Source organism: Phyllostomus hastatus, unplaced genomic scaffold (genome assembly GCF_019186645.2).
Source record: "Phyllostomus hastatus isolate PE091 unplaced genomic scaffold, TTU_PhHast_1.1 phas_contig_40, whole genome shotgun sequence".
Taxonomy (NCBI): Eukaryota; Metazoa; Chordata; class Mammalia; order Chiroptera; family Phyllostomidae; genus Phyllostomus; species Phyllostomus hastatus.
This window is the reverse complement of record NW_025333872.1, coordinates 26,888,855-26,910,775: the sequence shown is the minus strand read 5'-3', so window position 1 is coordinate 26,910,775 and position 21,921 is coordinate 26,888,855. Positions and strand designations below refer to the sequence as shown.

The window sequence follows — 21,921 nt, the reverse complement described above, 5'->3', positions numbered from 1 at the left end:
ATTATCATTGTTTTCATTATTTCTTCCAGCATAAAATTTTGGTTCTATATATTTTGTGTGTGTGTGAACTTTGGAGTTTTGTTTGTTTTCTTTTAATTGTGGTTATTCAGCTTGGTAATACTCACAGGAGGGCCGGGGGGCCCTGGATAACTGGGAACACTCATACCGCCCTTCAAAAAATAAAAAGAAAAAGAGGGCAAGAATTATATTAATACTAACTGAAAAATTACTTCATATGATTATAAAAGTAGATACCTGGATTTTATATAAACTGCTCATTCCATTTCCTTCAGTGAATGGGATACCCTTAGGAAAGAAATGAGATACAGAATTATTCCTTTAAGTTAATGGCGTCTCTACCTTATATCTTTTCACAAAAAGATATTTTCCCTATTCTATTTTAGAAAGTGAGTTTAACACTATAAGTAAAAGAATACAACATTTCTATTTTTGGCTTTTCAAAAGCAAACACAGAGGAGAGAATGAGGAGGAGTGTGGACTACAGTTGGAGCACAAAGACATGGGCAGCAGGGGTGTGATTAATGTTCAGGGTCGACAGATGAGACACTAATGCATTCAGAGGAAAATATTATTTGTGCATTAAAATTCAGTTTCTGAATTGCCAATTTATGCTAACTGTTTACAGCCTGCTGACCTGCAGGCTATAACGCAGTGCTGCTGATGAAGATGTGAACAGGGAACAATTTGGCTGCTGAAAAGTAATTTTTTTCCAGTCTTTTCATACTAAATAGAAAATTAAGGTTAAATGGGGGAGATGATGTTACTCACAACCTTGTGTGGACATTGCCACAAAAACATATTCTTTAGAACAACGGGGAACAAGAACTTCCTGATAAAATTGGCCAGAGAATGGAGAGTCCCAGAGTGACTACCACTTAAAAAGAACTAATTTGAGATCTTTAAAACTCACACATTTTGGCTATGAAAATTTTAGGATCTTTTATCATTTTTAAAGAAAGTTTTAAACAATCAATAAGTTACAAATGTAGATTTGTGACGTCCACATTTCAGGTGCAGAGGTGAAGAAACCATCACTTCACTGTGTGAGGACAATCATGGTTAGTGGTGCACAGTGAGCATGACTCACACGTCTTCAAAACACTGGTGATGGAAGAAACACACTTCATTCCTTTAGCATTTTATTATTTCACACATTCATTTGACAACTGCTGAACGTCTACTACATGTTAATTTGCTAAGTTCAGAAAGACAAAGGGTAATTTTGTTTGAGATCCCCCCCAAAATGAGTAGAGGTTTGCCCCCAAAAGGCAACATTAATCTGTCTCAAAAAATAAGAAGTTTTGGAGAATTCAGAGGGAAGAGGAAGATTTCGTAAGCACGTTGCAAAGTACAGGTATCTTTCATGAGTTCAGGTTATATTTTTGCTGTTCATGCCACTGGGGAGGGAATGCATTTTAGATTTTGAGCCCCAAATGCTTTCTGCCCTGTTTCCTTGTTGGAGAGAAGGTAAGTAAACAAAATGAAGACCAGGTTTAGGAAAACTGAGGGTAAATTGCTTTATTTATGTGTGCAAAGCCTGCATTTGCACAAAAGTGTTAACATATCTTTGTGGCCTTCATAAAGTCACAGAGGAATCCTGCCCCTTCTCCACTGAGTGCAGCTCCTTAAACTGTTCCTGTATTGTAGTGTGGAAAAGAACCTTTGGCCTGGCCCAAAGTTCAGCTGCGATTTGAGCGTGGCCCCACATGAGGGCAGACTTGCTACAGAGAGAGGTACCTCTTCTTCCCACAGTCTTCCTGACAAAGTGCACATCTGTCTCAATCAAGAGCATAAAAACAACGATGGCTCTTGTACATTTTATTCACTAGGTGCTATATAAATAGAATTTCCTTGCGTCTCAGACATCATGGACAGTAATGAATACATACAGCACAACACCAAATTTTGCACCAACTCACATTGCTGGAAGGGATCTTTTTTTAAAGCCCATCTATTTTCTGCGACTGAGGCTCACTGAGGTTTAATGACTTTCCCAGGGCCCCCCAAGCAGGAAGTGGAGCATCTGGACACATACCCAGGTCTCCTGAGTTTACAGTCAGGAGGCCTGCAGGATGCCAATTTGAGCATTTCACACTGGAGCGGAGCTAAAGGGAAAAACCAGGTCTCCCCAAAGCCTTTTCCTGAAAAATCAGGAAAAATACTAACATGTATATTTATACACAAAACTCAGGTGGCTTTTTATCCTTGAGCACATCTAAATGTAGTCTGACCTCTGAGATATAGATGTCTTAAGTAGACACACATGAATGTAAGTTTTAAATCTGAAACAACTCACAGGCGGTCCGGGTGGTCCAGGTCTCCCAGGAGGCCCCTCATTGCCCTGCAAGGGATATTTAGACCATAAATCAATGATTTAGACATTTCTACCCCAGGTTTATGAACCGGTTTTACTTTGTCGGAGAGCTGTACTCTGAAATCAATATGGGTTGTCATTTTGCTCAGGCCTTGCAAAATCTTGCTCAGCTTGGCCTTTCTCTTTCATCTGGGGAAATACAGCTCCAGACCAGAGAAAAGGTAAATGCCTTTTCCCCCATTCAAATTCTTGCTATGGGTGCCCCAGGGGTGAAGCCTATTTTAAGACAGAGCCGGACACCCAGGGGTCAGGCTCTGAGATGTGGCTCTTTGGGTCAGCCCCTCACTTTAGCCTCACCTCCACAGCTTCACCTTTTGGGAACCAGAGGGATCATATGCATAATTTGACCAAAGTAGAAAATCACAGCCTGTTTTGTGTCTGCAGGAAGAGAAATTTCTTTCACTTCTGAGGTTAATACTAGACTTCATAACCAAGGCAGGCCTGTCCCACTGAAGAGAGGAAGCCGTGTTTCAACACTGTTTAAGGAAAATGTTCTATGCACTTCAAGAGCTTCAGACATTCTGCTTACAGAAGCAGCAGACTGAAAATGGAATCTGTGAAAAATGAATTCAAGTTGAAACTTGAAAAATGGATTTCACTTTTATTTTTACAAAACACAGAATGCTTATTGGTCCCTGATAAGCAGAGGTACTGCAGTCCCCTTGGTGCCCTTATTAACTTATTCCTGTAACTTTTCCTTTAGAATCCTTTAAGTCTCTGAACATGAGGAGCAATGGCAAGAAGTGGTTAATTAAAAAAGAATTCAGAGAGAGTAAAATTCCTACTTACCATGCCCAAGAATTTTGAGGGATTTTGGTCCATTTCCATAAATTTAAGGAAGGATTTCATTCCAGTCTCCCCATTTTTAAAAGAAACTATCTTAAAAACTTTTTGTTTGTGTATTTATTAATAAAAATAAACTGTCAAGTCGACCTTGTGATGTACCTGACTGAGAATGGGCAACAATGCATGTATTGTGTCTTTCGAAAACTGCTTTGATGGTGGCTGTCTCTCTAAGGAGAGCGGCACTCTGCTGACTGCTGGCAGTGTCCTTCAGAGAATTATGTCATAGTTCTCATGAATGAGGAGAGGACGACAAACAAGGAAAAATATGTGCCTATTGAAAAGACTTTTTCTGGCACAAGTAAAAGTCATATTTTCATTTTTGATTATGCCCCAAAGCTCATCTCAGCGTGGAATTCCCATCAACTTCAAAAGGCAACTCTCTGACTAAATAATTCCCATAGAGAACAAAGCCGGTGGGGCTGGGCAAGCTCCTCGAATACTGTCAGACAAATGTGCGCTGAGACTATCTAGAATAAGCACATTGTGTCCTTTCAAATTCCTTGGGATTCCTTTGTTTCTTCATGCCATTTTGCCCCATTTTGGTCATTTCAGGGTAGAAGCCACTTGTGTGCTTCATGTACTTTTGATTCTTTCCTAATCTGAAGAGCTAGTCCTATTTCACTCATTTGCTGGCTCTGTTTGCATTCATACTGTGGGGTCAGTTTAGATCCTAATCGGGTAAGCTTATGCAGCCCTGTGGTCTTCCTGTCTGTCTCCTGTATTGCTGCTCCTTTTTCTGACCACCACAATCTATTTGTGCGATCAGTTAACCCAGGGAAACAAGTTGTCCTGGTTCCTCAGTCCATTTCCCTCAAATGACAGAACTTCCAGATCTGTCTGCATTTATTAAAAGCCCTGCATTTATTGGAATCCTGGTCCTGATGATCAGCCCAACCTCTGAAGCTTGGGCACCTGTGGCTGCAACTCCCGATACAGACCACCTTACCCACCTCTTCAGGGGGCTTCCCCGTACCATCCTTCCACAAAGCTGCATGCCCAGGACGCTAGGTCCAGCTTGGACTTCTGCTGTATAGCACAAGTGCCCTATTCATCCTTTTCTCTAGAACATATCTCCTGCATTCGTTCAGACCTATTTTTGGACCTATGCCCACCATAAGAATAGTTATTCCCTGACATCATTCTACTCTCAAGCTTTGCTGGACGAGACTGATCTCTGTGTAAGTGGTCACCCTGCCCTGACCCCAGGCCCCAATTCAAATGCTGAGGCCTTTCCTCTGTACCTTGTCACCCTTTGCTCCCGAGGGACCAGGATGTCCAGTTCTTCCCAATAAGCCCTGTAAAACACAAAACTCAGTTTGTTACAAAAACAACTAAGTGGACAAAGGGTATTGAAAGTTAGTCTAAAAGTGATACATTTTGAAGGTCATTTAGTTCTAATTAAATCAGTCCTACAAGCTTGCATTTCTGCAGGCTGATACAGCAGCTGTATCCTGCTGATAAGCTGTTGCAAGGGTAAAATTTGTATTTGTGGTTGCTCTTCACCTTGGCCAACCACATTTAATGACCTTAATTGGAACCTTTTGATACATTTAAGAATTTAGCCTTGCTGTTTAAATGGCAATTTACATAACATTATGCCTCCCTAAATGAGCTATAATTTTGGTAGCGATCAACATTTTACATACTTCAAGATGCGCAGACTTAACAGTGTGCATACTGAGTCATGCGATCTGCATTTTACCATGGAAAATAAAATTTAATTCTAATTATTTTTGTGAGAATAGAGTTAGGTATAATTTTCATGGTTCCTTTCACAACTCTTTCTCTTAACTTTTAATTTTAGTCTATAATTTGAAGCCAGGTTTGCTGTGGATAACTGTGGTCAAAACATAAATGATAACATTTTAATTATGGCAAATCTATGGTTCAAACCACTTAAGGAATGTGACTACATTCCTGCTTGTGTGGTAAACACCATTTGCACAGGGACTCTCAGAAGGGAAGAGTTGGAGAAGTTAAGACTTGAGTAGATTTGCTATATTTAGCAGATAAAAATACAATAATTGGGACAAACATTCTAAGAAAATTGTTCATGTGAAATTCAAATTTAACCACATGTCCTGCATTTTAACTGGCAACACTAGGCTTGAGCTTTACTTTGTGAGAGACTGGATTTAACAGGTGGAAAGGAAAAGAGATTCTGTTTTAGGAAAACAGTATGACCACGATGCCATGTCTGAAGGGCAGTGAAGAAAGGTGCTGAGTAAAGTAGAGGGTGTTTTAATCCGTAAAAAAGAATAAAAATAAATGGAATCTGATGATCCTTGACCCATTACTTTTCCCTATAGAAAATAAAGTCTTAGTTTATGGTGCTTAAGAATGTAAGGATGTGATGATATAAACATCTCTTCCAAAGGTAGATGCTAAAAAATTACAACTAAAAAAAGAACATTCTTTTATACACAACTTCTATTTAAATAGACTAGCTTAACCACAGACTGATTTCTCGTCTGGCAGAATTCTGATGAGAAATCTCCACAGTCTTGAGAAAACTTAAGTAATACTAAATGAAAATCTGAGATGGGGTTGCCACTTTTCTAGGCAACAGCTATATACTCTACACAGAAGCACAGAGAGCAAAAGGCAATGAGGAACAGTAGTTCACCGTCCATCATTCCAGCAGGTGTGAACTCTGTGCAGAACAGTTTTAGCAAATACTTACAGGGGGTCCCATTGGGCCTGGATCACCTGGAAGGCCTGGAATTCCTTGAAGACCCTAGAAGAGATAGTTTCCACTATAAAATCTACTACATTATTGAAAATAAGTCATAGTTAATAAAATATTTTGACTATTGAAAATTAAACATCTATGTTGGCTCATCAAAAAACACGATATAAGCCATATTACAAATACCCGTTTTCAGAGAGTAAGGATGGTGAGCTTAAATGCAGTAATATGGAATCTGTAACCAACATAATTTAATGTGTTTGGTGATTCCTGGGGCATTTCTGACTCACAGAGCCACCCATCAACAATAGCATCACTGAAAGCCCAGCACATTAGAGCATGCAATACAACTTTCAGACTGGCAGGATGCCATCGAAGAAATACTTGACTACACTAATGCTTCATTCTGCTAGTGGAAACATAGAATGTGTTTTATGATACAATATTTAGTTTAGCTGGCCAGTTCATTATAAGAAGGAATTTGGCTCATTGGTGAATTTAAATTTGGAAACCTTTAATAGCTTAAGCATATAAATGAATGGTATCCCCTTCCTTACCTACTTGGATTTGTGGAATAATGCTAATTATACTGGATAGGCTTTAAGGTGGTGATACATTTATATAATCAAGGAAGGATTGGCAAGATTAACTGGTTACTTGGGTAATTAATTTCTTCCCTTTACCAAGTATGTCAAGAACAGCATATTAGTTAAATAAGTTACATATGATCCATAACATAAAACTTTGGCAACTATTAAAATCACATTTAGGTAAAGTATTGGATAACATGGAAAAATAAAAGTTGCTACATGGAGAAATAAAATGCTACATAGGATAGGGTCCAAATTATAAATGCACTTAATAAAAGATGAGAACAGTAAATAGAGGTTTACCATGCCTTATCTAGAAACTTTAGTGTCAGATGTGTTTCATTGTTCTAAATTTTCAGATTCTTTAAAAAACAAAAGTAACACAGTGCTCATAATGCATACTACGTAGCACTTCCAGTTGTGTCCAAGGCAGCACCCTCTAATAAACACACAAACACTTCCGTAGCAAAACTTATGGTATTCTCACCGAGGGGGATAAATAGCCCATCTCTGTGTGAGTTCAAGTCAGGTTTTGCTGCCAAATGAATTTGCTGCAAACTTGGAAAAATTTCTAGGGTTTTCAGAGGCTTCTGAGTTTTGGAATTGTGGAGGAGTTGTGGACTATGATATTGCTATTGCCAACAGTTCTTCCTGGAGTGTGAAAACAGAAATAGCTTCCTTTTTTTTTTTTTTAGTGCTTCTGTGTATTTCCCAAATTTCCTATAATCAACTTAGATGACTTCTAAAATTAGGGAAATATACTTTTAAAAGTACCCTTTTGTTATTTTAGATAACCACATGATGCAGAAAGTTGTAGATTAAATGGTTTCACTCTTTCAGGATTTAATTGTCTTTACTGACTGATCTTTTTATATTGCCAAACCATTCATTGTTGTAATAAAATTTCTTTACCGTTTACTGTAATGCAATACATATTTTTATACACATTATAAATATTAGGTGAGGTGACATTGATTAAATCACTGCATCTTTATTTATGAAATTTCTATAGGACCAATATTCTATAAGATCAAGGCTCTTTGCATAAATGGGTTCAAAGACCAAGCTCTGACAGGCCTGTCTATCTAATGCCGAATGGGATCAGATGTTACTTCAGGTATTTTCATGTGAGATGATGTGAATAAACACTGAAAAGAATCTCCTTGAAGATGCTGATATTTCTCGTGTAATAAGAGTCTTGGGTAAAATCTCAGGTATGTTCATGTCAAAGAATGAGACGTGTTGTTTGTGCCTGGAAATTTTATTCTCCTTTTAAAAAATTTGTTTCAAAGATTTTATTTATTTTTTAGAGAGAAGATTAGGGAGTTTATTTATATTTTTAGAGAGACAGTTAGGGAGGGACAAAGAGAGAGAGAGAAACATGGATCGGGTGCTTCTTGCATGGCCCCAAATGGGGACCTGGTCCTCAAGCCAGGCGCATGCCCTGACTGGAAATTGAACCTGAGACTACAGGTGGACACTCAATCCACTGAACCACACCAGCCAAGGATCTCCCTTCCTTTTAACTTCTCTTTTACGTTTTCCTGTGGGCTTACACTTTGGGAATGCAAAACCAAGGGGACTTGTGGGCTAATTCTTCTTTCCCTTCTGCTGCATACCTCCTTTGAGGCAATGATCACAGCTCCATGCTTGAACTGGAGGTTAAACAAGAGGGGAAATTCAGAGACAAAAACACTGTAGACTCATATCTCAAAATAGCTTCCAGCCACACAGAGTTGATTAGGAGCTGAATAAAGGTGAAGCCATGAAAATTAATGCAGTATTTTTATTTTGTTAAAACAAATCCATTGGTCTATCTCACACTTTGAAATCACACTTCTGCCGTCATTAGAAAACAACTGTGCAGGGAATGCTGTGGGGGAGAGGGGTGGGAGGAGGTGGGGGGTGAGGAATGGTGGCAGGAATACACCAATAAAGAAAGAATGTGGACATACTCTTTCTCCACGATGATGTCATCTGCACTGGGCAATGCTGTGTGTGAGTGCATGACACACAGCATGGACATGTGTGAATGATGTTCATTAGCACAGTGTATTGGCGCTCTCCACTCCCTGGCCATTCACTTGTTTGTAGGTGTACAAGCAGAAGGAAAACAAATTTCCTTTGGTAATGGCACTTCTCAATATCTGGAGATTATAAATGCTATACCACAAACTGCCTTGCCTCAAAATACCCACATCTTCATAAAATTCTCTCTATATGTTCATGTACAAAATGCACCTGCATACATATGCATTCCTTCCTTTTCTTTTTAGTTTCGACACTGAATCAGTGTAGAGATGCTAAGTAGGTCGTTAGGTAGTTGAATTTATAAACTTGGGATTCACTAACCTTTGATGACCACATTAAACTTTAAAATAAAGCTCAGTCCATAAATTTAAAAAAATCATTCTCAGCAATCTTTTTCTGAACAAGCTGAAATTTTGTAGTTGGGGTAAAAGTTACTAGGGAGGCCTAAAGGGCAATAAGATAATTTTAGAGGACAAGATGGTCATTAAAGAAGAGAAATGCATAGTAAGGAGCAGGACAGTCAATTTAGCATATAATGCCAAACTAAAATACAAATTAAAATTTATTGCATAGATATTCAGGGACCACTAAATTCTTTCCCTGCTCTGATATTTTGGTTTTGCAAGTGCTTGCTCAGTTGCTACCAAGAATATTTATTTATTTATTGTGGTAAGTTATGGTTGACAGTATTTTCATGTCGCACTTTTAAATTATTATCCTGAAATACTGGAGCTCAGGCCTGCATTCCCAGCAGGAATGTACTCTGTAAGAGGTGTGTTCTGTTAGCTGCTTACTAGTTGCCACCTCGAGCTGTGAAACGACATCTGCACAGACGGAGGATAGCGTCACTTTCTAAGAGCAATAAACAGAGAGGCAACGCCTCTTTCTCAGTTTCCAGGTGGATTAAATTGAAGGTGCAATAATTAGAGGTCCTCAAAGAGACGGGGTATCTATCCCCCTTTATCTCTTCTACCTTGAGTACAATAGGTATTGGAGATTTGGTAGGAATAGTTATTGTGTACATGTTAAAATAGTATAGTGTATTAGCCAGTTAGAAATGTGTACAGTCTTGATTGGTTTCATTTTCTTTAGTCAACAAATTATAATTTCAGGTAGTATATGAGTCTAAATAGAAGGCAAGATGGTATTTCCCATCTGTCGGAGAGGCAAGTGTTGCTTTGCCACATTACACCCCAAGTGGTCCAGCGGAGCCAGGGTGTTACTTCAGGTTTATTCATATAATTTGTGAAGAAACAAGTAAAGAGAATCTCCTTCTCGGCTTGCTGGGATTCCCTACGTAATGAGAGTCTTATGAAAAATTTTGCATACTCTGTGTTAAAGAATCCATAAGGTGTACTCAAGAAAGAACACACTAAGATAGTAGAGGAATAATAACAATCGATTTCAGTTCACCAAGAAGATGAAGTAACCCATAAATCAATAAAAATTAACTTTTAATAAATTTAATTTGAGTCATTTATGAAAAGCCTGAATTACGATGGTTTCCTGGTCTTTTTGTTATTACCTTCTCAATTGCCTCTAAAGCCTGCCTCTTGGATCCAGGCAGCTAACCACTGTTAGACTGTTAGAATCAGACACTGTGCTTGCACTTCAGTGTGACTTTGTATGGAGCGTGAAGAAGCCAAAGCTCAATAACTCTTACTTATTTTGAAAATAAAATGCCTTTACAGTTTTATTTATGAATGAAAATAAATACTATTTTCTTTGTTCTTTAATTTTTAACTCAGAAAAATTCAAGAGCCAATCCCCAGTTTTCTGGAACACAATCAATATTAATGAAAAACAACACCCGATAATAATTTATAATGTCAAATATAACTCCAACTCAAAAACTAGATCTACTTCATATCATTATGATTTTCTACACTAACATCAAGGTTAATATATGTCAGATGGCTTACTTCCTTTCATTAAGAATTATTAGTTTCAGAACTGTTTAACTAACAACAATTCATCATCCTAATTGGTTTTTCTGAGTCACTGTGAGTTATGCAGGAAAAGAATGATATCCCAAGCATCACCATGGCTTGGAGGCAGAAATTATACCATCACCTCAGAAACACATTTGACTTTGAACTTTAGTCTGTGGGTAGGCAGCTGATTTAAGCTAGTCAAATCAGATCTTTTCTTCCAAGAGTTTGAAAGTTGAGCGGAGACCATGACAAACCAAAGTCATTGAAGTTGAGTCATGTTATAACAGAGTCCCAGGGAAGTCCTGCTGAATTTGGGGGCTATTCTTTTTTTTTAAAGATCTTTCAAAAGTATTTTAAAAGATTTTATTCATTTATTTTTTAAGAAGGGAAGGAAGGGAGAAAGAGAGGGAGAGAAACATCAATGTGTGGTTGCCTCTCATGCCCCTACTGGGGACCTGGCCCACAACCCAGGCATGTGCCCTGAGGGGGACCCGAACTGGCGACATTTTGGTTTGCAGGCTGGCACTCAATCCACTGAGCCACACCACCCAGGGCGATGGGGGCTATTCTTATCTCTAGGGCTGGTTGTTAGCTATTCTTTCAATTCTACCAGCAACCTTAGAGTATTTGTCAGTGAATCTCCCCTTCTCCAACCCCTTATATTTATTTTGAGAGAGCTGGAATTATCATCTGCTACATGAGAATACAAACATAGTAACTGATATATTAACTTGTGCTTCAATTTCCTTGTCTTAAAAACTGGACCACTGATAGTAAACCTAAACATATTATTATTTAAAACATGCTAACATTTGCAAATACCTACCTAAGTCATTGTTTTTATTTGTGTTGGCATTAAACATGAGCTCTAGGAAAAGTGACACCTTTCTTTTGTTGAGTTACATAAAGAGAATTGATAAGACTATTTTATCAGAAAACAGTCTCTTACCTCGTCGCCTTTTCCCCCAGGTATCCCAGGGTAGCCTTGTTCTCCTTTGCTTCCCTAAAGAAACAGTAGATTCAGCTAGTGTACTCAATCATTTTGTCATCTTTTGAAACAATGACAATATCTCTTCTCAAGACACTTGGGCCATGTAATTTGGGCAGAATTAGGGAACAAATAAATGACATCTATAAGTAGCTCTATATCAATTTTTCAAAATATTTTTGCAAAAAGTAGTGTATACTAAAATGGGTTTCCTTTTTTCACACTGAATTGGAGGTCACATAAGGGAGAGTGAAGAAGAGACTTCCTTACCTTTGGTCCCTCTCTGCCTGGGATTCCTGGAGGGCCCCGTGGCCCTGTGTCACCCTAGAGAGGACAGGAGAGTGACAGATCTGAGAGAAGGTACTGTGTGTCACCTACGGGCCGATCAACATTCCTCTTGCCTTCTTACCTTCCGGGCCAGAGAATCGTACTTTCCAGGCTCACCAGCACCTCCATCTTCTCCTTTGTTGCTTTTTAGGCCAGGGACACTGGTTTGGCAGTTGCCACAAAAGTTCTGATGAGTTTAAAGATAAGGTGACTGAGAGATCCATCAAAGTCATCTATAAAAGTGAGGTCTGATCAAACTTGAAGTTCTCTCTGAACATTTTTCAGAGAGAAGTAAGACAGTAATTGCTATGTTTCTACTTTCTGAAACTAAATTTATCCAATTTGAAAAGACTACTTCTTGTGAGGTAAAAGTTACTTAGGAACCTAGTAAGTAATATCTGTTTATGATACTGGTGAGCTTCAATTTAAGAAAACATGTCTACAATGATATTTAAAAAGAAAATTCTAAATAAATAAGGAAAAGACATGTAAGTCGAGAACACAGGCTGAGTTTCAATTTCTTAGCAGCATGTTCAAAAGGAGAGGTGGTATTAAAGTTTGGAATAACTATCAACATAACAGAGTTATGCAACCAATAGCATAAATCCTTAAAAGAGAAAGAGAAAGCTGTGAAGAAAGGATTTTTCCTTCTGAGGGCAAAATTAGTTGGAGAACCATACACACAGTTTACCAACATTTTATTTGTCAGTGGAAGCACTCATGTGAGAAATAATTACTTGAGTGACTTAGACTTGGCTTCTGTGTCAAATGCAAGTACAGATAGGAAATCTAAGTGGAATTACCTTTCCATTGCCTTCTCTGTAACCTTTAGCTGATCTGGAAAGGCTTGAATTTAAGTGTCTGAGCTCACAAGATAAACTTCTTATCACACAGTTAAAGAAAAAGTGTCTGTGGAAAGCCTTAGAAAGGTTTATTTTTAAATAAACTGTTAAATAAAAATATGATCAGGAAAGACACAGAATAGGGACCATTGAATGGGGACAAAGTTTACTTTTAACAGTTGACAGAAGGTAGGACAATATAAGCCTCTACTCTTTCATCCTTTTCACCAAAGGGAAGAATGTTGAAACGTGAAAAGGGAATTAAAGATTGCTATTGTTGAAGTTAGCAAAAAAAAAATTGCCTATGACTATTCCACTTCAATATTTTTTAAAGATTTTACTTATTTATTTTCAGAGAGGGGAAGGGAGGGAGAAAGACAGGGAGAGAAACATCAGTGTGTAGTTGCCTCTTGTGCACCCCCTACTGGAGACTTGGCCTGCAACCCAGGCATGTGCCCGGACTGGGAATCCAACCAGTGACCCTTTGGTTTGCAGGCTGGCACTCAATCCACTGAGCCACACCAGCCAGGGCTCAAGTTCAATATTTTTGACCTAGTAAATAGCAGCATAAATCTGATTTCAAAATATATGCTTCTTGGAAGACTAATTTTGTATATTATTGAAAAGATGTAAAGTAATTTATCTAAAAAAAAGTGCTGGGCTAAAGAGTGTTCATTGGGGTGGTCCTCCTTAGAGCTGGGACATGGTGATTGAAAAGGGAGCTCAAGTGTTCAATGTTTCCCAAACTAATTTTAACACCAGGATCTTTCCATAGAATTAATATGTTGGTAGAGGAGTTAAAAATACATACATAATTGTAGATGACCCCTCATATCTGAAAACTATGATAAAAAAGAGGTCTGAGGACTTATGAGAACCAAAAAGGTTTTCATACTTAAAAAATGATGAAGAAAATGAATTATTATATCTGTAGACATACATATAATTGTGGTATTTTGATACAGAGTAAAACCTTGGCATATCAATATACAATAACATTTTAGAATGGATTATTCAATTGATTATTTTAATAAAATATAAGAGATGGTAATTATTATGAGGCAACAGAATTTTCTAAGAGTTATTTCAAACTGACCTCATTTTTTCTTTTTTTTTTTTGTTTAGGGTTACCATAATGGTAAATTCCAGGAAACTAGTTTTCATTAAGTTTCTTGAAAAAATATCTTAAGACTTTTATGAAGAGAATAAGGGTGCACCAGTTGTTAGCTGACATACAATCTCATTCAAAGAGGGAAGGAACACAATGAACCTGCAGGGCAGTCTTTGACAGGCACCATTTGGGCCTGGAGTTATTTCATGTTTTTTTCAGTATTTCAATCAAAGATATTTTTGAAAACAGAAAGCAGGATGATCAAGTTTGCTAAAGACTCAAGATAGACAAGGAGAGTTAATCTGTTGGGTAACAGGATCAGGATTTAAAATGGCATTATTAAGTTGGCCTAATGGATCCAATAGCCAATGTAAATTCCTGTAGTAGATTTTGCCTTGGGGAACTACATGTTTCCCTGTTCTATTGAATACAGTTTGTTAGGACTACCAGTCAAGATGTCCTGCCCACCTCTCCCCGCCAACCTGCTCTTGTGGGTCTCAGAAGCGTGGCTGAGATGCTAGGATTGGCACAATGGCACAGAACACTTATTACAGGGGAGCTGCCCTGATGAAATGATCCACTTCTGAGACCCATAGAGTCCTGGTCCCTTTTCCTGTCAGAGCCTATTCACAGTCTTTTTGTCTATTCTGTGAGCCACCCCATATTCTATCAGGATGTTCATTTCTGCTTAAGTGTAGAGATTTTTGATCCTCAAAGACCAGTATTTTATAATGATATAAGACTTACAATTCTGCTATTTACAACATTACTGCTCTTAAAAAGAACCTAAGACAATGTCCGAAGACCCATAATTCTGTGTTAATGTGACACATACTAGCTGTGTGACCTGGAGTAAGTCACTTAACTAACTGTTTGGAACTCCAGTCTCTCCTCTGCAAACGGGGACACTACTGCAGCCTAAACCCACAGGGTAGTTGTGTGGTTGAGTGAGAGGCCACGAGTAAAACAGCACATTGCCTGGCATGCGACTGTAGCTCACTAAATATAAGGTCGCCCCAAAACTCCCGTAAATACTCTTTTGTGACTTATAAGAAAACATTGGTTTTTGAAGGTATTAAAAACTTTTATATTTTTTATATATTGATATTCATATGTACATTTATATATCTATTCTCAAAACTTTAATCACCTAACAAATACATATACTAGAATCCCTGAGTCTTTCGGATTTAACAAATATTCCTGCCTGCCTACTATTATTGCCTACTAGTCATTGTGCAAAACACCAGGCAGGTGCTAGGAATATAAAATGAATCACATATACACACATGTAGCTTAAGTGTATGCATATGTATTTGTGTGTGTACACGTATGCACTCTCCATTCATACACAGACAGATAATACACGTAAGGTCTGAATACAAGGTAAAGAGACATATTTTCCTCTGGATTCTCTCAGTCTTAGCATACCACAAAGAAACACACAAATACACAGTATCACGGGTGTCTCATTATTGTTCTTCCTCTACCTGTTTCACATGGGGAAGTATTAGAGAAAAAATGGTAGCAAGATTTATTCCCTATGAGTTGGAAATAGCTATAGATAGACATATTTTTTATTTAATAGAGTAACAGGTGTTAGGGCAGTTGGTGGCTTTGGAGTTTTAGAGTTCATTTTGTAAAATCCCATGCCATCAAATCTCAGCCTTGCAAGCTGGCTGTTTATTGAGCAGCACTGGTTTTCATCCTCGGTCTGGACAGGCCAGAGATGGGGAGAAGGACAGGGTTTCTCAGTGGTGAGCTGGGGTGAGTAAACGCCCAGTAAGAGAGGAGAGATGAGTTACTCCATTCAGTGAGTGTCAGTGACACCATTCTTCCCTTAGCTCAGCTCAGAATCACCCTCTCTCCCCTCCCCCACCCATCTACACCCAAAATGAGATGTGGCCCATGAAGAGAGTAGAGGAATTAGTGTAAAGGGTGCAGGGTACATAGAGATATGTATTTCTTTTTATATGTAACATGTCTTACATATGTTCTGCCATTTAAAAATTGAATTTCAGTGTAGGCTAAGCAATTAGCTCAATTTCTGATATAGATTTCCTTTCTGATTTTTCCTGGAAATTAACATGTAATTTCTTACATAGCAACAAAGTACCTTGAGCAAAACACCAATGTCTCCCAAAAGAGGAAGTGCAATCTGTGGTGGAGAAAGAAACAAATATGTGTATTTGTACATGCACAGGCACCCAAGACAATACAAACATACAATGCAATGTAGACATTTTTGAGAAAGAGTCATTATTCCTCTACTAGGAATCCCAAATGCATGCATATTATTGCTTTGATTCTGCATCTCTATTTTATATTTTCATGACTGTGGCAAGCAACCTTTATGCCAATCCTAACATATTATTGGTTTTACACTTGCTCTCAGCCAAAAGGCTGAGAGCAATTTATCATTAGTTTTAAATAATGCATAAAGGTAAATAATTTATTTAAAAAAACCCACTCCTCTGCCAGGCAAATTATTAGGTTGTTGAGAAATATGAAAATTACTGGATGAGTTTGCCTTAAAGTTCTTTCTCACTAAAGTTCAGAAGAGCCTATATATGGCTGAAGTGATGGACAAGACAGACACTGAGGGAATTCAGGCAGTGTTCTGGCCTCATGTCTTAAATTGCCCTTTCAAAGAGACACTGCAAACCCAAGTAACACTTTACTCGATTCCCAGATGGCGCACGATGATTCACTGGAGGGTGGAGTTCAATTATGGCCGAAATATGCCTCTGCATGTAGTTTATAAAGGCACATCAGGCCCAACCAGTGTGGGAAGTAGAAGGATTTGTGAAGCTTAGAAAGGAGAGGCCGGATTTGGATTTTATTATATAAAACTCTTAATACAATGTCATGTACCATAAGGCCTCTCAGATTATAGCTGCTGATTTTGAAGCTATCTAAAGGGATTTCACTGTCACTCAAAGAAAGGTTTAACCTAAAAAAACCTTTGGAACACACATTTAGTACCTAAATTCATTTTGTAAGAGCTCATTCAAGCCACTTTTTGTAATTTAATCATTTAATCATTTTAAAACCTCAGAATCAATGGATCTGTACCATACTGCAAGTAACTTACCTGCAAACTTCTATTTAGAGAAATGAAATTCATTTAGTCACCAGCATTAGAAAGAATAGAAATTGTGGCTATATATTTTAACTCAATTTTCCATGGGATTGAGACATTATATGCTAAGGCTCAGCCTGGGGCAAAATTGTACAGCTGAATTATACCCTTAGGAAATAAGTATTCATCACACAAACAAAAGTGCTGACACAGCTTGAATTTTTCCCCCTTCTACAAAATAATGGGGACAAACAAAATCGCCAAGCAGTCACTGAGCATTCTAATTAGTTTGGACAGCAAAACTTGCTTGGTAGGCTGTTTGGTTTCTGGGTGTATTAAGGGTCCATAAATCAGGCCGTCTGTCAACATACCGGGTCACCTGGGGGGCCTGGAAGACCTGGCTTTCCATCCTTCCCTGGAGCTCCCTGAAAATGGAAACATTATGCTCAAATTTCAGCACAGCAGCACAGGAGCAGGTTAAAACAAGTGTGGCGGGCAGAGTGGGCCAAGACTGTCCTTACATGATTCCCTGGAGTTCCTGGCAATCCAGGGAGACCTTGAGGACCCTGGAGAAGGGTGGAAATGGTTACTTATGAGAACAGTCTTTCAGTCATTTCCCCCAAGTAGTAAGCTGGAAATGCTGTGCCAAATAACTTGATTAAGTAGCTTACCTGAATACCTGGCACTCCAGTTGGTCCTTGGGGGCCCTAAGTAGAATGAGATCCAATGATTAGAATTCTGCCAGCAATTTCCATAAATTACCCAAGTGGACTAAAGGGCTAAGTATTTCAATTTATTTAGTGGACCAACAGGGCTTGCCACCGTGCACGTTCTGAAAACTCTCTGGAAAGTCAGCCAAGACTTCAGGGTGACAGGTAAACACCTAATTAGATGCCTGTTGCTGGAAACATCAACATGATCTTGCTCAGGCACCTAGGTGTCTCTCTCTACACCATCATCTGTGCCTGTGCCTCCACAGATGCACAGACAGTGCATCCAGATTCTCCCTATTCAGAAACAGACTGCCCACAGGGTAACCAGATCAGGGTTTCCTTCCCCTTCTGCTTTCCACTTTGTGACATTTCTGTTTGAAGAAATTTCTAGAACCAATGTTCAGTGACAGGAGTATGAAGTAAAACATTAATCAGTTGTTTGTTTCTACTTCAGCAAGTGGGAGTCTGGTGTAACCAGAATGAGGCTGGGTGATTATCAGTGACCCTAATAATGATAGGTCTAACCCTAGTACACGAGGTCTGTCTGGAAAAAGTCCAACCATCGTTAATACAACGAGAATGGCTTGCATGACATCGATGTAACCTGGCACCCAAGGAGCGTGAACTGGAATGCACATGTGTGAACAATGATGACTTCACTGTACTAGTCAGTGGGAGCGGTAGATGCCATTGAGTGAGCACGTGCACTGTGTGGTTATTGCATTCAAAAGGACTGAGCTAGTAGAGCAGCAAATCTCCATCAAATTTTGAGTTAAGCTTGAACATTCCTTTGCAGAAACTATTTGGATAATTCAGGAGGTCACAGCTATGGACAACTGGTGATTGGCAGCTTCATCATGACAACGGGCCCACTCATGCATCACGTCTCATGCACAGTTTTTTTACAAAACATCAAATCACCCAGGTGACTCAGTCCCCTTACAGCCCAGATCTGGCACCTGCGACTTCTGTCTTTTCCCAAAACTAAAATCACCTTTGAAAGAGAAGAGATTTCAGACTGTTCATGCGATTCAGGAACATACAATAGGGTAGCTGATGGCGATTAGGAGACTGTGTGAGGTCCTAGGGTGCCTGCTTTGAAGGGGACTGAGGCATCATTGTCCTACGAACAATGTTTCTTGTATTTTGTATCTTCTTCAATAAAGGTTTCTAGTTTTCATATCACATGTCTGGATACTTTTTGGACAGATCTGTATAACCATGGCACTGAGGAGGCACTGACAACCTAAGTAAAGAGCTGGTTTCTCTGCAGCTGGTTTCATTAACTATTTACTAACATTTCCTTTCTTATTTTTAAAAATAAATATTCATATCACTGTTATTGTCAAAGCTACTTTTACTCCCCTTCTATTTATACTGTTATTATTTTTTATTTTTTGCTTCAATTTGTTCCACTCACTTAATAATTTTCCAATCAACTTTCTAAAATTTGGTTTAATCTCAAATCTCCAATGGTTTTTTATATTCTTGCTCTGGTAAATCAAATGCCAGTCACAAACACCACAGCCATTCACTATTTACACTTTCTTTTAGCTCTCATGATAACTTCATTACAAAACCAATTTCCCAAAAATTAATGTCATTAAAATAAATATATATTTCTATTGTTTTTGTTCCAGAATCTTTATGTTTTTAATAGCAAATAAAAAGCTTTTCACTTATTACTATTTAGTGAATAAGAAGGTATACACAGTGGTCACCATTAGCAGGCCCTGTCCTTATAGCTAAATCATGTCAAAAAAACCTGTCTATTCTTTGCCTTAACTGTTAAAACAATGTCTACTCTCTCTTCTTTATGATAATACTTAGAGACTTTTGCTATCCCATTCACACATACTCTATTCACTTTAAATTTTAACTTTTACTTTATTTTAGTTAAAAAACATATAGTAGTTTATAATAATCTAATATTAGATATTCTTATAATCTCACAAACACTCACTGGCACTTTTTACATACACCGAATATGGAGAAATATGAGGTTGTATCACTGCTTCTGTCCCAGAACCAGGATCTGTGTGATTGGTCCGGGAGTCAGTGCGCCATGAGTGCCTCTGCGCCCAGTGATGCAACCTCAGCGCTGTCTCATTCTCTCCCTCTGCCTCGTGTGTACTGGTATTTCCTTCTCAGACCAGTTTATGCTTTTCTCGTTTTCAACTTTGTCACTAGATTTTATTTCATGATTTGGAATCAACAGGGTTTCAAAAGCTCAACTGAATTTCACTTACCATTCGGCCAGGAATTCCTACCCCTGGAGGGCCTGTGTCGCCTGGGGAACCATGGACGCCTGGCAGCCCCCTTTCACCCTGTAAAGTGACACGCTTCTGTTGGTGCAAGGCTAGAGGCATGTGACTTTTCTTGCTATATTTTATTAATTATTAATTCTTTAAAAATTATCTATGATATTTTTATACCTTTGGCCCACGTGGACCAGGAGCTCCAGGATTTCCATCTAATCCCTCAAAAAAAAAAAAAGACATGAGTATATTTCTTTTTTCTAAAAAGGTTAAAAACATTTTAGAAATCATAATTCAAAAGTGTCTTATTGCTCTTCATCTTTCCTTAATAAACCTTTTTTCTATAAGAGAATAGCAAACAAGGAATACAAATTTTATTAGGTTATGGGTTTTGTATAGTTGCATTAAAATATGTTTTCATCTTTAAAATAAGGCATCTGAGAGCAATGGGGAAAATTGGGACAACTGTAATACAATGGTAAAAAAAATAAGGAATCTGACACTGAGAACTATTTATTATTAATTGATATACAAGGTCAAAGGAGATGAGACAATGCATATAGAATAGGTGTATTGGTTATTTAGATATTTCTATCTAATGAGTTCTCTGTGTCCTGGAAACAGCCTGGACCACAAGGACATTGTCTTCAAATGACCACCTATGGCCAGGCCTGCAGAGGCCCTTGAAAGGAAATTTAAGGTATTTCTTCTGTTTTAACATAGTGTCCTAGGGAGGTTTATGGTTTAAAACCAGTGTTCTTTACTAGGCTCTGTAGATACCTAAAGAATCTATGCCTTCGGCAGAGGGAGCCTATGAATCTTCCAAAATTGGCTGTAGAATGGTGCATGTATGGGCATTTGCTTCAGAAGAGAGGCCTCTTTGCTTGTACCAAATTTACAGAGATCGGGAAATATCACTGAAAAATAAGATGGATATTTATTTTTTCTGCAGATGTAAACATGTTCCTATTCTTGTAATCTGAAACTGGGAACATACAACTGATAATTAACAATCTGTCAAGGGAAAGATTAATAAAAGGGCTGGTACTTACTGGTTCTCCTGGCAGGCTCTTCCCTGGAGGACCAGTCTCCCCTTTTAGACCTGGAAGCCCAGGAGGGCCTATAATCCCACCTGGCTCTCCCTGAGGAAACACGGTAAGATTCTTACTTCACTGCTCAAATTCAGGCTGGGGAGTGCGGAGGTAGTAGTTTCCATTGTTTTAAGATGCCATTATAGCCAGTCAAACTTTATTCTCTCATTCAACAATATTTACTAAGTACCTCATTCGGGCCAAGCACCATTGGAGTTATCTTAAATGCATTTAGATTTTGCAGTAAGTTATGTTAACAATAACTTTAATGGTATCATGACATATTCATGTGCATAAACTGATGCACAATAAAGGCATTTATTCAAAAAGTTCTTTAGCTGACCTTTATGTTTTCTTTAAGTTACTCCCCAGTAATGGTTTAACATTAATATACTATTCCCACAGAGACATTAAGAAACAGGTCCAGAAAGATGAAGACTTCTTAGGTCTATACCAGTGTCAGCATTGGAGCCTGAAATAGACCTTCTGAGTCCTGAGATCTTCATCTCTAAGTTAGTTCATTTTGTCCTCTTGTGTTTTTATGCCAGAGCCAGGGCTGCCACAAATGCCCGACATTAGGTGGCATCATCCACACCATGGTTTTTGTGACTGTCTCTGCCCTGCACAGTCCTGGCAGCCTAGTCCTGCTCTTTCACCCCTCCTATGCCCTCCTCTGTTTCTTCCTCTACCTAACTCCTGGATATAAATGAGTATAAAATGAGTAATGTGGAAGCTATACCTTTTCTCCTTTAATGCCTTGTTTTCCTGGGATACCGTGTTCTCCTGGCAATCCCTAGACAATTCAGAATTAAAGGGAAAGAGCAATTAGAACATCTTCTATGATAATAACAGTTCTGTCTGTGAGTCTTTGTCAGGAGAACAGAATTTAACATATAAAGTATGTGGAGATAGGTTGCTTTTGGTCTGTTAGGGAAAAACTTTAGTGAAAATATGTAGCTTGTTGTTTCAAGGGAAGCAACCAGATGGAATGAGAAAGAAAATAAGGGAAAATTGAACCAAAGGC

The 21,921-nt window shown here is 38.4% G+C and overlaps 1 protein-coding gene across 1 annotated transcript in view; it reads right to left on the bottom strand.

Moving 5' to 3' along the window:
* Positions 1 to 21,921, bottom strand: part of COL19A1 (collagen type XIX alpha 1 chain) — a 330,577-nt gene that overhangs the window by 39,309 nt on the left and 269,347 nt on the right. The window contains exons 24-39 of the mRNA XM_045843183.1: positions 21,637 to 21,690; positions 20,859 to 20,948; positions 19,984 to 20,028; positions 19,798 to 19,875; positions 17,507 to 17,542; positions 17,357 to 17,401; positions 17,207 to 17,260; positions 15,870 to 15,911; positions 11,883 to 11,987; positions 11,744 to 11,797; positions 11,435 to 11,488; positions 5,925 to 5,978; positions 4,483 to 4,536; positions 2,318 to 2,362; positions 256 to 306; positions 126 to 170 (exon numbers count right to left, since the gene is read on the bottom strand). Of these exons, the coding sequence (XP_045699139.1) occupies positions 126 to 170; positions 256 to 306; positions 2,318 to 2,362; positions 4,483 to 4,536; positions 5,925 to 5,978; positions 11,435 to 11,488; positions 11,744 to 11,797; positions 11,883 to 11,987; positions 15,870 to 15,911; positions 17,207 to 17,260; positions 17,357 to 17,401; positions 17,507 to 17,542; positions 19,798 to 19,875; positions 19,984 to 20,028; positions 20,859 to 20,948; positions 21,637 to 21,690 (906 nt within the window). The remainder of the gene's footprint in view (positions 1 to 125; positions 171 to 255; positions 307 to 2,317; positions 2,363 to 4,482; positions 4,537 to 5,924; positions 5,979 to 11,434; positions 11,489 to 11,743; positions 11,798 to 11,882; positions 11,988 to 15,869; positions 15,912 to 17,206; positions 17,261 to 17,356; positions 17,402 to 17,506; positions 17,543 to 19,797; positions 19,876 to 19,983; positions 20,029 to 20,858; positions 20,949 to 21,636; positions 21,691 to 21,921) is intronic.